Source organism: Phascolarctos cinereus, unplaced genomic scaffold, assembly GCF_003287225.1.
Source record: "Phascolarctos cinereus isolate Bilbo 61053 unplaced genomic scaffold, phaCin_HiC Scaffold_3;HRSCAF=262, whole genome shotgun sequence".
Taxonomy (NCBI): Eukaryota; Metazoa; Chordata; class Mammalia; order Diprotodontia; family Phascolarctidae; genus Phascolarctos; species Phascolarctos cinereus.
This window is the reverse complement of record NW_027555736.1, coordinates 114,580,276-114,597,270: the sequence shown is the minus strand read 5'-3', so window position 1 is coordinate 114,597,270 and position 16,995 is coordinate 114,580,276. Positions and strand designations below refer to the sequence as shown.

The 16,995-nt window shown below is 38.1% G+C and overlaps 1 protein-coding gene across 1 annotated transcript in view; it reads right to left on the bottom strand.

Moving 5' to 3' along the window:
• Nucleotides 1-16,501, bottom strand: part of TMC3 (transmembrane channel like 3) — a 78,834-nt gene extending 62,333 nt beyond the window's left edge. Inside the window, 3 exon segments of the mRNA XM_078150620.1 lie at nucleotides 6,274-6,349; nucleotides 14,956-15,102; nucleotides 16,413-16,501. Coding sequence (XP_078006746.1) covers nucleotides 6,274-6,349; nucleotides 14,956-15,102; nucleotides 16,413-16,501 — 312 coding nt within the window.
• Between the last annotated feature and the right edge of the window lie 494 nt (nucleotides 16,502-16,995).

Below are 16,995 nucleotides of genomic sequence, written 5' to 3'. Positions count from 1 at the left end.
TAGATATTAGAATCAAGAACATAATTGCTCAGATTGCTCAAAAGGCTCTGGACAGAGAAGAATAAGGGTAAATATACATGTTATAAAATTGTGATTAAACAGAAGCTTCTTAACTCCGCCTACTCTACCTGTAACTAAGCAGTTGGCCTGGGAGTTGATACATTAGTAGGTTATTATGCTAACAAATACTTAAAAGATACCTGGAAATAGTATGCAAGATGACTATTTAGATGTGAAGGGCATGCAAGAATTACCTTGGACAAGTCATGGCACCTCTCTGGGCCTCAGTTTCCTAAACTGTGAAATGGGGTCACTAATCCTTTCAACCTCTACCTCAAAACATTGTTGTGAGGCTTATTGAGATGATATATAGAAAATGCTATATTAAATTAGGGCAGTGGACTAAATGAACTTTCTAGTACTGTAAAAATAAAAATAGCTTACAATTCGACTATAGGATTTAAAATAGAAAAGGGTTTTTAAGGATCATCTAATCTAGTGATTCTTAACCTAGGTTCAACAGACTTAGATAGGGAAGAAATAAATTTTACTTTCCCAAATTCGTAACTGAAATTTAACAACTACTTTAATTGTGAAGGTTAGCAGCAAACATTAACCTGAGAAGAGGTCCATAAGCTTCACCAGAGTGTCAAAGGAATACATGATACAAGATTAAGAACCTCTGATCTAACGCAATAGTCTTTCGTAGAACATCTTATATTCACTATCTCACTGAGATAATGACCCTATGAGGTAAGTAGTATAAAAAAATCACTACCCCCATTTTCCAGAGAAGAAAACTGAGGCCCAGAAGTGAAGTGACTTGCCCAAGGTGCTACAGGTAGTAAGTGGCAGAATTAGAATTCAAGTTTGTCTTCTCAGTTTAAGTTCATATGCTGCTATTTTGGCCTATCTGGAGGCTGACCAATTGATTAAAGGGCTATTGGTATCCAGATCCTTGTGATGAAATTCTTTGCATAAACAAATCTCAGAAAATAAATGCATCCTTGAGGAAACATCATGGTTCTGCTGCTATTGTTTTAGGGCTTCCTGACCATCTATCTGTCCATAGAAGGGCCTCTACTGGAATATACTAAATAAGATGTTCATTCAGAGACTAGTAAGGGTGCTTACTAGACCCAGAGTGTCTGACTAGGGTTGTAGGGTCTAATGGGAGAGCTTGAGCAGGCAGTCTATTTCATTCTAGATGAAAGCATCAAAAATCATTTTTTTTTTGTTGATAGAGTGACTATTTCCAGGTATCTCTCTTACCTGCTATAGCCGTAGCCCTTACAGAACTCAGCTTCATGCCCAGCTTCACTCTTGCTGCTCTGTAGACCTCCTGGACACAATCTCAGACCCTTTGATATACCTCTGCACACTTGCCTGGCTATTTAGATTTGGAGTGACTGACCCAGCCAATTGGATGATGACCTTGACCTGTCCATATCCCTTAACCTCCTCATGTCCTAGAGTAGAAACTTGGAGACTATATAACCTTTTTCCAGAACCGCTAGGTGTCTGAAAAGAAGATACACTAGTTACTCTAGTCCCTCTGTTAAGGGCCTCATTTATAAAATATATAGAGAATTAAGTCAAATTGATAAGAATACAAGTCATTCCCCAATTCATAAATGGTCAGAAGATATGAACAGGCAGTTCTCAGATGAAGAAATTAAAGCCATCTATAGTCATATGAAAAAAATGCTCTAAATCACTATTGATTAAAGAAATGCAAATTAAAACAATTCTGAGGCGCCACATCACACCTATCAGATTGGCCAACATGACAAAACAGGAAAATGATAAATGTTGGAGAAGATGTGGGAAAATTAGAATGCTAATGCATTACTGGTGGAGTTGTAAAATGATCCAACCAGTTTGGAGAGCAATTTGGAGCTGTGCCCAAAGGGCTATAAAAATGTGCATACTCTTTGACCCAGTAATAGCACTTCTAGGGCTATATCCCAAAGAGATCATACAAAAGGGAAAAGGACCCACATGTACAAAAATATTCATAGCAGCTCTTTTTGTGGTGGCAAAGAATTGGAAGTTGAGAGGATGCCCATCAATTGGGGAATGGCTGAACAAGTTGTGGTATATGAATGCAATGGAATACTATTGTGCTATAAGAAATAAATGAACAGGCAGACTTCAGAAAAACCTGGAAAGACTTGTATGGTCTGATGCTGAGTGAAGTGAGCAGAACCAGGAGAACATTGTACACAGTAACAGCCACATTGTACAAGGACTAATACTGATAGACTTAACCCTTCTCAGCAATACAAGGATCTAAGACATTTCCGAAGACCTTATAATGGAAAACGCTATCCATATCCAAAGAAAGAACTACAGAGTTTGAATGCTGATCGAAGAATACTATTTGCCTTTTTTTCCTTCTGTTTTATTTTGTTCCCTCTTTCTGGTGGTTCCTCCTATTGGTTCTAATTCTTACAGCATCACTAATATGAAAATATGTTTAATAAGAATGTATATGTATAACCTGTATCAGATTGCACATAGTCTTGGGGAAGTGGGGAGGGAGGGGGAGAAAAATTTAAAACTCAAAAGCTTATGGAAGTGATTGTTGATGAATCAAATTAACTAATTAAAATAAAATGTAAAGTAAAAAAAAAGCAGATAGACTAGTTAGGGGTTCATATGCCAAGCACTAGCTTTATCCAAGATGGTAGCATTCTCTACATTTCTGGATTAGATGAGATCTTTTATGGGAGAGGTCCTGGCAAAGCTTAGGATCATAAAAATTTAGAACTGAAACGGACCTTAGAGATCATTGAGACTGTACCTGGGATTTATGATTTTTTTTATATTTTGGTAATTGTTTTTCAATACAATCAATTTCCTTTATAATACCATGTGTTTTATTTTATGCAATTAAAAAACATTATTCTGAGAAGGAATCACTGGGATTCGCCAGACTGCCAAATGGGGTACATAATCTAAAAAAGATGAAGAACTTCTGAATTAGAACAACTAGGAAATAACCTTTAGAAACTGTCAGTGACTTACCTAAAATTACAGAGGTAGAACAAGGCCTTGAATAGAGCTCCTCTGACTCTAAATTCAGTGGGAAGAGTGCTGGATTTGGAGTCAGAGAGACCTGAGTTCAAATCCAGCTTCAGGTATTGCTCAATTGTGTATTCCTGGGCAAGTCACCTCACTCCTCTGTGCTGCAATTTCTTCATCTCTAAAATGAAGATAGCTGGTATGTTTTAAGGATAAAATGAGATAATATTTGTAAAGGATTTTGCAAACTTCAAAGCACTGTATAAATGCTAGCAATTATTATTAAATTATTAAATTCAGCATGCTTCCTATTAAATTCACCAAGTTACCTCTAGAGTTATTCCAGTAATTGTGACCCTATCTTCAGCTCATTGATTTTAGCTAAAACTGTAACTATCTCACCAACCTAGAGCAGGTCAAGGAAAGATCCCCTTGGTTTACAATTTGAGTTGAGAAATTAAATTGTCTTCAGGTCCCTGAACGAAAAAAGTACCTTGCACATAGGAAGCACTTAAATAAATCTTTGTTGAATTGAATTAAAAAATGAAATAATATCTAAAGTTATTTTTAAAAATAGTGCTATTTGTTTAAAAAACAAAACAAAACACTACTTTGCTAGCTTATGCATTTCAAACAAAAGCAAGCAGAGTTTATCTTGGAGACAAACAAAATTACTGAGGAAATACCCCACTGCAAATGCAATTAAGAGATCCTTAGCTACGAGTGTGTGTGCTTGTGATGCAGGCTTCCATGATACCCCTTTCTTTCCCATTTCCTTTCCTATCTCCCTTCCCTTTCCTTTTTTAACTTCCTTCATTCCTCCCTCCCTCCCTCCCTTCCTTCCTTCTTTTCTATAATCTTCTAGAGGACAAACTTATTCCAACCTAAACATATGGACCTGGCCTCATTTTCCTTATTGCTAAAACAATGGGTCTGGACTAGATGGGCTCAGATGTTCCTTCTAGCTCCAGCTCTGGGTTATGACTTTGACTATTCTGTGCATGGTTGGTAAATCCTCAGGATGGGCTGGGGGAAATAACAGTGACTGTTTAATCATTTTCGATCATGTCCAACTCATCATAACCCTTTTAGGGGTTTTCTTGACAAAGATAATGGAGTGGTTTGCCATTTCCTTCTTTAGCTCATCTTAAGATGAGGAAACTGAGGCAAACGTGGCTAAGTGACTTACCCAGTCACAGAGCTAGTAAGTGTCTGAGGTCGAATTTAAACTCAGTTCTTCCTGACTCCAGGTCCAGCGCTCTATTCATTGCTCCACCTAGCTGCCCATGACTAGTTGATTACATGTAGGATTTTATATCAAGACAAAGCATCTGAATTAGACACACAAATAAATACAAGCAGTAGCCCTGGTTCATGTACAGAGCAGAGAGGAGCATACACGCAAGTTGTTTTGATTACTATTCTATAGAGAGCAAATTATTTGCTTAATGAAGGCCTTCTGTCAGTATCAATATTATAGTCTTGTGAAATGATTTGCTGAGATGGGTAGTCAACACGCTATAAAATGCATCATCTTTATGGGGGAAAAACTCCATTAACTAATTATCTTAATCAAGGCCAAAGACACTATTTAAACAATTAGCAGCATCAATGAAGGGCATACAGAGAAACACAATTCATAAATTAGATAAGACTTCTTCCCAGCTGTGGATATCAGGGTCTGTTTATGCTTTAGGTCTTCATTCGCAAGGTCTGGTAAGACCAAGGGATTTATTGTTTTGGACTGGAATTATGATTTCATAGGAATTATAGGCAGCTCTGAATGAGGAATTTCCTTTACAAATGTAGATTGTCATGTGCTCTACAGGGCTATCCTTGCAGAGAAGGGGGACCTTCTGGACCAACCACTGAACAATTGGTAATGATGGGCAGGTAAGCCTAGTGCCCTGAGAAGAGCAGCATTTCCCAGACCACTGACCTGCTTCTAGCTTAGCCCCCTACAATTAGGGGTGCTGTCCAGGGGAGCAGCATTTATGTATGTAGATCTGACCCAGCTACTGTTACTGCCATCACAGATGCCATAGCTGTCACTTTCTATGCATCCACAACTATTGAAGAACTATTAAAGAAGGTTTTCACTACTAGATCCTTGGAATTACAAAATTGCTTAGCATCAAAAATAGATATGGTTTTATCATTGGAAATGACAATAAGAAAGATGCATTATTATCTGTTTTGTCACTGCATCCTAATAACTGCTGGGTCATTCCATCTGAAACCTCTTTCATATATATAATTTCCCTTTATTAGATGTAAGCAAGAGCAGGGGCTGTCTTGCTTTTCTATGTATATTCTGAGCACTTAGCACAGTGATTTACACATACTGAACCCCTAATGATTTATGTTCATCCATCCATCCATCCATCCATCCATCCATCCATCCATCCATCCATCCATCCATGGTCTTAGTGAATTGCCTGGGGAAGGAAAGAAGGGTACAAGCACTTACCAAACACCTACTGTGTGCCAGACACTGTGTTTTGTTGTTCAGTCATTTTTCAGTCATATCCAACCCTTCATGCCTCTGTTTGAAGTTTTCTTAGCAGAGACACTGGAGTGACCCTATTTGGGGTTTTCTTGGCAAAGATACTACAATGATTTGCCATTTTCTTCTCCAGCTCATTTTAGAGATGAGGAAACTGAGGCAAACAAGGTTAAGTGACTTGCCCAGGATCACACAGTTAGTAAGTGTCTGAGGCCAGATTTGAATGCAGGAAGATGAGTCTTCCTTACTTCAGGACTGGTACTCTATCTACTGTGCCACCTAACTGCCCACTATATAAATATTATCTCATTTAACTCTCATTACAACCCTGGGAGGTAGGTACTATTATTATCCCCATGAGGAAACTGAAGCAGTAGAGGCTACATGATTTGCTCAGGGTCACATAGTCACTATATGTCTGAGGCAGGACTTGAATCTTGGTCCTTATGATGCTGGGGCCATCTTTATATTCACACAGCTGCCTCTGATATATGCAACACATAAATAGAGATAAATGTGAAAATAGCTTCAGTCAGAAAAGTGAGGGTACAAAGTGTTAGGGGACTAGTGACTGGTAGAATGTTTCCAGTGGGAGTGGATAAGAAGCTAAAAGTGATGAGATTAGTTGTCCAAATTGGGTTTGGTAGGAGGTGATTGAGACCCAGAGACCCAGTGGATCCAGTGCTGTAGGACCAGCAGCTGACACGATGCCTTGGCAGGCAGGAAGACCATGTACCTACATCAGCACCTGCTGCTTGATAGCCTCTTGTCCTGGTCAGCCTCCCTTCAAACTTCAACACGATCTCTTTAGCTCGTCTGCAAAAGAATGAAAGGTCATCATGTCCAGACAACTCCATTTTATTACATTCTGAACTCTGGGCCAAACACATTTGAATAAGTAAAGCAGTAAACAGTTGATCCAGAACCTATGAAATGTTGCTGTGGGATGATGGAATTATGTAAATGTTTCCTTGAACCGTTTTGTGGTGATCAGGAAATTCAATTTTTCCGTGAGCTCTTTAGCTTGCCCCTGCCCCACCCCCCAACTCTAAGCCTATAATGCTTCTCATATTTTTCCCAGTAGTGGTATTAAATGAAGTTTTCTAACGTATTAATACCCCCCTTATGATTTAGGGTATAGAGGAGGAAATTTGGCTCATTAGCTGTGGAAATTCTGTGAGCAGATTCAGTTGTCTCCCTCAGAGCCAGCCAGCCATATGGTTGAACTTTGGATACATCTTGAGATAATAGGTTACAATAGGAAGAGATCTTTGAGGTTATCTATTCCAACCCCTTGTTTGTCAAATGGAGTTCAGAGAAGCCAATGACTTAGAGCCAGGATTCATCTCCCAGTCTAGGGCATTTTCCACTGCAACAAATTGCTTCTTGTATGTCACAGAGACCTCATCTGAACAGAAAAGCCAAAACCACTACTAGAGAGCCACACCCAGGAAAATAATGGCCATTGATGATGATAATAGTTACCATTTATATAGTACTCTAAAGTTTGCAAAGTGATTTATAAATATCTCATTTTATTCCCAAAACAACCCTGGGAGGTAGGTGCCATTATTATTCTCATTTGATAGCCTAGGAAGTTCATGTAGACAGAAATTAAATAATTTGCTCAAGGTGCCAAAGCTGGTATTTGGGTAGACTTTGAACTAAGATCTTCTTAATTCCAAGTCCAGATCTTTGTACATACCCACCTCTAGTAGGTAGATATGAGCATTGAAGTTCTATTTGCACAACCCCAGGGCAGTTAATTAAAACAACCCAGCAGTTAATATGGAAGAACTGAAAGCTCAGAATGAATCAGCTGTTTGATGTGGTGGTTGATAAAGCTAATGAGAATTCAAAGCTGGATTGAGATGCCTAGGTGGATGAAGTCCTGGTGTACTCTGCTCTGGTCAGACTGATCACATTTGGAGTATTGTGTTCAGTTCTAGAATTACAATAGAAAAGCACTAACAGGGGCAGCCAGGTGGGATAGTGGTTAGAATGCTGATACTGGAGGCAGGAAGACTTATCTTCATGAGTTCAACTCTGGCCTCAGATAGTCATTAACTCTGTGGCCCTGGCCAAGTCACTTAACCTTGTTGCTTCAGTTTCTTCATTTGTAAAATGAACTAGTGAAGGAAATGGCAAACCACTCCAGTATCTTTGCCAAGAAAACCCAAAATTGGGTCACAAAGATTGGACACTACTGAAAATGACTGAAGAACTGACAGGTATCTAGAAAAGGGTGACCAGGAGGAGTGAAGACCTGGAGGTCACATCATATAAAGATTGATTGAAGGAACTTTGGGTGTATACCTTGGAGAAAGATCTTCCTCTTTGTGATGCTTTCTTTTGCCCACTCCACAGGAGATCTGACCCATGCCTATCATTATGGATCATGGATCATAGAATTTTGAACTAGAAGGAAATTTAGTTACAGTTTTACAAATGAAGAAACTGAGAGCCAGAGATGTTTATCAGCTTGCTCAAGATCAAATACATATGTTAAAAAAAAAAAGCTGAGCAAAGATTCAAACCCAGAGCTTCGAGGGACATGATAGTTCTTTTCAGGTTAGGTTGGTGTCATAATAGAAAAAACTCTGGACTTGGAATCAGGAAGAGCTGAGTTCATATCCAGCTGCAAACACTTACCTAGGCAAGTCATTTAACCTCTGCCTGGCTTAGTTGCCTCACCTATAAAATGAGGACAATAATAAAGTCTACCTCCCAAGGTTGTCATGAGGATCAAATAAGATAGTATTTGCAAAACATTTTATAAACCTTAAAGTGATATTTAAATGCTAGTTATTATTATTATTATTATTATTATCATTATTATTATTATTATTATTATTATTACTGCTATTATTGTCTTTAGGATCATAGGACTGTAGACTTAAAGCTGAAATGTACCTTGATTAAGGTTGAGTCCTATCACCTCATTTCACTAATGTATTAATATAGCACTTTAAAGTTTGCAAAGTGTCTGATACAGGTTATGTCCTGTGATTCTCACAAGAATCTTGTGAGACAGGTGCTATTATTACACCCATTTTACAGGTGAGGAAACTGAGGTTAATAATGTAGCCAGAGTCATACAGGTAGTCAGTGTCTGAGGCAGGATTTAAATTTAGATCTTTCTGACTTCCTCTTTCATTTGGCTTGTTCTGCTTGACCCTGGAGGGTTGAAAAATAGCCACTCGTTGAATTTGCAGAGGCAGAATACATCTTTAGTTCATAAAGTCCTAACAATGAGAAAAACCTCAAAGTGAATTGGGCTGCCTCTGGAGACTGTGGCTTCTCCCACTTTGGAAGTCTTCAAGAGGATGTTGAAGCCCACTTGCTAAGGATGTTATAGGTGGCATTCCTGCTCAGGTAGGGGTACAACTAGAGACTCTCTGAATTTCCTTCCTAGACTGGGAATCTGAGATTCTCTAACAGTTAACATAATCAAACAGATCCTTATTTGAATAAATTGACTGACAATTTAGTTTAATATGTTGATCTAATAGCCCAATAATATTAGAACAATCCATTAGTGTATATGTGTGTACATTTAATTAGTTAAAAACAGGATCTAAAACAATAATTAAAGTTAACAAAATGACACCAGCAACAAAAAAAATACATCTGCCCTAAAGTAGGACTGTGGATCCTCCTATCTGCTGCAGGATGGTCATCTGTTAAGATTCTACACTCCAACAACAAAGGAAGAACATGAGTATCCTTCCCCATGATGAGAGATTTCTAACTCTTGACTTCTATTAAGGTTGGCTTGGGGTAACCATGGTTTTAACAGCAGTACCAGGACCAGCAACACAGGAATTGGTGTAGTCAATGAACATTTACTAAGCACCCACTATATACTGGGCACTGTGTTAAGTACTGGGGATACAAAAAGAGTCAAAAGATTGTCCCTGCCTTCAAGGAACTCACAGTCTAATGGGAAAGACAATAAACCAACAAATATGTGCAAACAAGCTATACATAGGATAAATAAAATAATTAACAAAGGAAAGGTGCTAGAATTAAGAGGAATTGGGAAAAGCTTCCTGTAGCAGATGGAATTTTTGTTGGGACTTAAAAGAAGCCAGGGAAGTCAGTAGGTGGAAAACAGGATGGAGAACATTCCAGGAATGGAAGACAGCCAAAGGAGATTCCTAGAACTGAGAGATGGAGTGTCTTTTAATTGGCAGCAAGGAGGCAGAGTCACTGGATTGAAGTGTTTTGCCAACCTTACAGTGCTATATAAATGCTAGTTTTGAAGAGTACATGGTGGGGAGTAAAGTGTAAGAAGACTGGTAAGGTAGGAAGGCACTAAATTGTGAAGGGCTTTGAACACCAAACAGAGGATTGTGTATTTGATCCTAAGGTGATAAGGAGTCACTGTAGTCTGTTGAGTAAGGGAATGACATGCTCTGATCTTCACTTTAGGAGTAATATTGGCTACTGAATAGAGGACGAATTTGAGTGGTGAGAGACCTGAGGCAGGCCAATCTACCTGCAGACTATTGCAATAGTCCAAGCATGAAGGGATGAGGGCCTGCACCAGAGTTTTGGCAGTGGCAGAAGAGAAAAGGAAGCATATTCAAGAGATGTTCCCAAGGTAAAACCAAGAGGCTTTGGCAATAGATTGGATGGAGGGAGGTGTGAGAGATAGTGAAGAGTCCAGGATGACTTAAACTTAGGTTGTGAGCCTGTGGGACGAGAAGAATGATGTTGTCCTCTATGGTAAGAGGGAAGGTAGGAGTTGTAGAGGATTTAAGGGGACAGATAATGAGTCCTGTTTCAGACATGTTGAATTTAAGATGTCTCTTGGACACTAAGCTTGAGGTATCAGTTGCTGTATTCCTTTCTTCCCTCTGTCTCACTGGAAATTGGTACCATGACCATCAATATAGATTATAGAATTCAGTGCTGGAGAAGACTTTAGATAGCAATCTACCCCCTTTCATTTTATGGATGAGGAAACTTAGAGCCTGGAGAGATTGAGTGACTTATCTAAGGTCATATTTATATTCAAACAGCTGAGCTAGGATTCAAACTCAGGTCTTTTTTTCCACATCCAGTGTTTTTATACTACTTCCTCACTGCCTTCATGAAGAGGGGTATTTAGTGAGCAGGACACATCTTTACTAGTAATTCTGCCCAGGTTCCCAAAGTACAAATTTCAATCAACGTATAATAATGTCACACTATTCATCACCTAGTAATAATACATTACAGGCTAGTAGCTACCCTGCCTATGGGCAGCATAATGGACTGCAGTTATATTAAAAGCTAAAGATTAGCTTCAGACTCAGAGCTCTCACTTTAGCTTATATGGGGTCATACTCACTTGATTTCCAAGGAGACATAGCTCAGTGGACTTCTCAGAGAAGCACCAAAAACAGCCTTCTGAAGGCCTGGCCAGTTATATGCTGCATTAGCCCCTCCACAAACTGATAGAGATAGGATTTATAGGACCAGGAGAGAACACATACATATATAGGGAAGAAACAGCAGTGAGGGGCACTGGAAGAGAATAGGGGCCTCAAGGCTGTTGTTAATGTGTGAGGAGAGCATGAGACTGGTTGGATTGTAACATCAGGGTAGTTGTTCATATATGGTGCACATATGTTAGTAATATTTGGTACAATGATATAATGTGCTTATGGGTCATCATAGTAGAAATTAGCCAAGACTTGGAGATAGAACATTCTCCTAATTCTACACTTTAAATAATCTCCATTCTTTTCTGCTCTGTTCCAGAGGAGATACTCAGAGGAGTATCGGCAGATGTAGGGCACTTAAAATACATGAGTACCCCTTGTTAAAGTAGAGCAATTGAAATTTTAACTTGCTTTGATGATAATTTCATTTTCCAAAAGGTTCAAGAAATAGTGAGGGGGACTGCCATTTTATTTTATGTTATTTTACTAGGCAATGGGGTAAAATGACTTGCCCAGGGGTCACACAGTTAGTAAGTGTCAAGTACGTGAGGCCAGAGTTGAACTCAGGTCCTCCTGACTCCAGAGCCAGTGCTCCATCCACTGTGCCACCTCGCTGCCTCAGGGACTGCCATTTTAAATGACCCTGATTTTGACCAATAAGAAGAAAGTATTTAATGAAGTAGAAATGACTTAAACTTTGGCAAGAGATGTGACAGTTTTAGAGTTCATGAAAGATAAATCAATCAACAAACATTTATTAAGCACCTATTATATGCTGGGCACTGTGCTAGGCACTGGGTGTACAAAGACAAAATGAAACATTTTTCTGCTCTTTTGGGAGAACTCATGTGTATGCATATAAATAAATACAAAATTTATATAAAGTCAAAATAAGGAGGGGAACACTGGGTATACTCTGATATGCACCTGAGATTTTGGAAAAACAGATTTCATAGTTCATTGAAATGATCATTTGGAACCCAGAGCCTAAGATTTTCCAAGGGAAATTGGCTCAGGATGGAAGGGATGTGTTAAAAATAAAACAAAATAAAATAAAATTGGAAGGGATAAAATAAAAATAAAAATGGAAAGGATGTGTTAAAAATAAAATAAAATAAAATAAAATTTTGATCGAATTTTGATTGAATACTTTATTCTCATGAGGAGGAAAAAGTGAAGTTGGCTAAGGAACTTATAAGGATATGTAGAGAGCTCACTAAACAATTTAAATGAAAAAATATTATAAAGAAGATAGTAGCAAAGGAATGTAGCTCAAGGTGACTAACAATGAGTGACAGGGTCCTATAACAATGCTGGAGTAATTGTTAATTATTAATTAACAATTAATATTTAGAAGCTTCAAATGAGCTGTCTTACATTCCATGCAGAAGAAACAAAAAGGACTATTTTAGATAAACTTGGCACAAGAGGAAATCAAATAATGAAGAGGATGGGACAATGATAATGGAGAGAAGAAAGCTCTTGACTTCTATTTTGCTTCTGGAGAATGATCTTCAGATTGGGGCATACAGGACCGAAAAAGGTTACTAAGGAAGTTAAACCCAACAAAATGAGGAGGTGGTAAGAAAACATTTAGCAACTTATTAATAAGTTCAAGCCTCCAGATAAATTATGTCCCCAAAACTGAAAGAAATAGCTAATGTGGTTAGTGAACTACTACTGCTGCTCTTGGAAAAAATGAAACAAAACAAAACAAAAAAATAACAACATGGAGATGAGGAGAGGCCTACAAGGCTATAGGTGGTCAAATTTTCCTTTATTGGGAATTACAAGCAACAGGTAGGTCAAATATTGCACCAATTATCAGAAGGGTATTTTGTTCACTATAGGGTGGTGAGCTTGACTTCAACCTCTGGAAAAGTTCTAGAATGAATTATGAAAATGGTGTTTTATTAGTGCTTAGGAAGGAAAGCTATGATCATATGAACCAGGATTGTGTTCAATAAGATCAGGTGATGCCAAACTAAATGAATTTCTTCTTCTGATCAAGTAACTAGAATGGTGGATCAGGGGAATGTCATAATCATATATAGTTTGATTTCAGTAAGGCGTTTGACAAAAGTCTCTCATGGTATCCTTGTGGAGAAGATGAAGCTATATGGCCTGGATGGTAGCAACTTTAAGTGGATTTGGACCTTGTTGAATGACCAGGACCCAACAAGTGATGGGTCACTGTCATATTGGAAGGAAATCACTAGAAGATGGCCACAAGTTTCTTTCTAAGGCCTTAGTCTGATAAATATTTTTAAACAATAACATGGACAAAAGCATATATGGAATATTTAATATGTATATTTGTGTGATACGATGCTTGGAAAGATAGCTAACATGTTGGATTAAGAATTGAAAAATTTAGCCACTGTGCTGGTCAAAATCTAATAAAGGGGAAAATTTCAGGGACAAATGCAAAGTCCTATGCCTTGGTTAAAAAAAAATACACAAGCACCCGTTAGAGAAGACATGGCTCAACATTATTAGATGTGAAATGGATATAGAAGGTTTTGTGGCTTGTAATATTAATATGAGTCAACGCAATGTGACAGCTAAAATATGGGACTGCTGAATTATCAGAAGTAGAGTGTTCAAAATTATCAATATGATATCACTCCTGTACTTTACCCTAATCAGACCACATTTGGAGTTGTATGTCCACTTTCTAGGTGCTGTGTTTAGCAAGGATATTGACAAGCTAGAATATATCCAGATGAAGACCATGAGGGTGAGGGAATTCAAAACCATGCCTTAATAATATTGATTGTAGGAACTGGTTATGAAAGAGAAGACAATCTTCCAGTACTTGAAGGGCTATTATGTGGAAGAGAGACTTGATTTGTTTTGGTTGACCACAGAGGGAGGAACTAGAGGCAATAGGGAGATGGTATGAGATATGGTCTTTAGCTCAATACAAAAAGAAAGAACTTCCTAATAATTAGTCATATCAAGGTGGGCCAAACAGAAAGTTAGCGGCAGAGTTAGGATTACAATTCAGTTCTCCTGATCTAGAGTCGAATGCCTTACCCATTACCCCATACTGTCTTGCCTAAATGCTCTGCCCAAATTTTAAGTGCCTTATTCTGCTGAGTTGAAGGCATAGGATTCACTTTAACAAACCTTTTTTTTAAGCACCTTTGATATATAAGGGGTTGGTTCCAAAGTAGAGATATTGAGATCTACCTTTTCTACATGTGTGCAGAGTAAACTGTTACATAGGGAATAATCACCCCTTGACTAATTAATTAGCTAATTGTCTAGTCTCACTTTAACCAGTTAATTAGTTAATAGAGCTTAATCTCCCTTTAACTATGAAGTTATCAGAATGTCATTTCAAATATATGAGAGCTTATTTCATTAAAAAAACTGGACATTTAGGACTCAGTTTAATATGACTGATTTCCCTAAGAATTACAGGATTTTAGATTAAGAGCTGGAAGAAATCTTGGAGGTTACCTAGTGTAACTCCCTTAATTTAAAGATGAGACTACTGGCTGACTTACCAAAAGCCATATAGGTGGTAAGTACTAGAACTGGGATTCAAATGCAGGTCCTGTGATGTCCAGTTCCATGCTCTTATCAGCTCTATTGTACTGCCTCCCTGGGTTTTGTAATGAGTACATAAAGTTAAAAAAATAAAGTCTGAAATTATGACAAATATGCTAGGTGAGAGCATAATTTGGATTTTGTAGTATTAAATAAAAACTTGAAATGCTAAACTTGGCCTTTGTTTGATTTTGCATCACTGTAGCCATCACATAATGGTCTCAATACATGGCTTCTAGTATAATTAGTGAAAAGGAAGTTTATGTCCTTTTAATTCATTATCTCATAAATCTAAAATGGGCCATCAGTCATCATATATACAGAGGGTGGATAGCCATCCTTTCTATAATTGGTCATTTTGCTACATGGCCTTTTTCCTTTGGTCAAAAATCAGAAAGAATTTGAAAATTCTCAGTGATGAGCTGTCTTTACCTGAGAGCTTTCAGCTTCTGCTTCATGGGCCATGGTCTGCAGCGAATTGTGGCCATGAGGTCTTTCTGGAACTGTATGTTCTGGAAGATTTGTTCTGGATCATTGCTGTCCCCTCTTTCATCATCATTATCACTGTCATCCAAGTTGCTGAGTTTAAGGAGACATTGAAGGAAGGGGGGAAAAAAAGGATTATTACTCTTTCCAGCAAATCAACTATTACTCAGTCTGATCCCAGTTTCTTATCACCATGGATAATAGATTCCACTATTACCTACTACCGTTACAAGCGTTCACTTGAGTGGACTTGTTTCTCCTGGTAAAATAAATCTGAGCATACTGAGAAAGAAAAAGGGAGAGGTTTATGCTTTCTAAAGTGTCTTTGGTGTAAATGCAAAATGATTGCTTCTAGAATAACTTCGCTAAAAAAAGAATTTATCTGTAGTGATAGAACTACTTCTTGTGATGACATGAGCAAAATAAGCAAAGAAATATAGCAAAATCTCATTTATGTAATCTCTTATTGAGAATTCAAGTTAATTGTAACAACTGGCCTTTGACTTTTTCTATGAAGAAAGGTTTTGCTAAGGAAATATATACTGAAAATGAGATTTCAGGGAAAAATACGCTTAATTGATTTCAGAGAACAATTTCAAGCATTTGTTTGCATATAATTAATACACTCATTATAAATGCATCTCCTGTTCCTTAACATCAGCTCGGGGGGGATCTCCACTTTAGAGCCCTTTGTTAGTAATTTAATCACAGTCTGTGCTTGAAAGTAATAAATGGCATCTCTTGAAAATTATTCTGATTTTCTTCTAATTAATCTAATAGTAATAACAGAAATGATAATAGTGTACATCACATTTTGTGGTTGCAAAGTATTTCTAAATTCATTTCTATTGGTGAGGTTTTAGTGTGTAGCATCTTATTAAATAATTTTAATACCTATTCATTTGGAACATTTTGTGGGTATCATATTAATTCTCAGATTATCTCTATCATTACAATTTCAATTCTCTTTTTCTTTTTAAGAAGTTGAAAAATAACCTATATAGGGTCACTCAGCAATGATACTGGGATTGGAACACAGATTTGGGGCTTCTAGAGTGCTCTCTCCAATTTTTTTCTGTCTCTGTCTTTTTATCTCTAGCTGACTTGTTGTCTCTCTCTGTCAATATTGCCATATTAGTCTTTATGTTTCTATCCCTCTCTGTTTCTCTCTTATTTTTTCTACCTGTCTCTCTTTTTCTTTGCCTTATCTATTTCTTTGTCTCTCTGTGTCTTTGTCTTTGTCTCTGTATTTAGCTGGATCTATATCTGTTTCTCTTTGTCTCAGTATCTCTGTCTCAGTCTGTCTGTCTCTCTTCTCTGTGATCTGTTCCCAAGGCACAGGAGACACACTACAGCAAAGACTCCGTGAAATCCGCTAAGCAAAAAGCCAAAGAAATGCTCACCTGAACTGTAGTGGCTCCCTGTATGGGTACAGTTGACTGGCATTCCTCTTGATGCTTGTATAGCGCCTAGACAACTTTGAAGATTTCATGGTAGCAGATGGATTTACTGTTATCATCAGGGTAGCAGCAAGGCATTCAGAAAATGGGCAGGCAGAAGGGTTTGCATCAGTCAGCGTTTCCTGGACATGAGCTCAAGGGAACAGCACTGCTCTCCACCACTTCGAAGCAGAAATCCAAGCTCTACATCTGGTACTCTCAAAAGGATGCTGCTGGTCATGCATATGTAATTTTAAGGTGGCAGCACACAGTATAGACTGGAGAGGATCCTGCACAGGCAAAGGCTGGAGCTCGAAAGCCAACAGATCTCGGGATGCTGGTCACAGCCACTAAGTTGGGACTCCCATAGTAGCTATACTGTGAAAGAGACCCAGTTTCTGGCTCTGCGGTATCAGATGGGGTTTACAGGCAGCTCAGACCTTTTAGGTTTATGATTAAGACTGCATTTCCAAGGGGTTCAGAATGACTTGGAGTCTATTGTGATTTCAAGGTAAATACACCCCTTCCACCAGCCATGAGGCAAAGG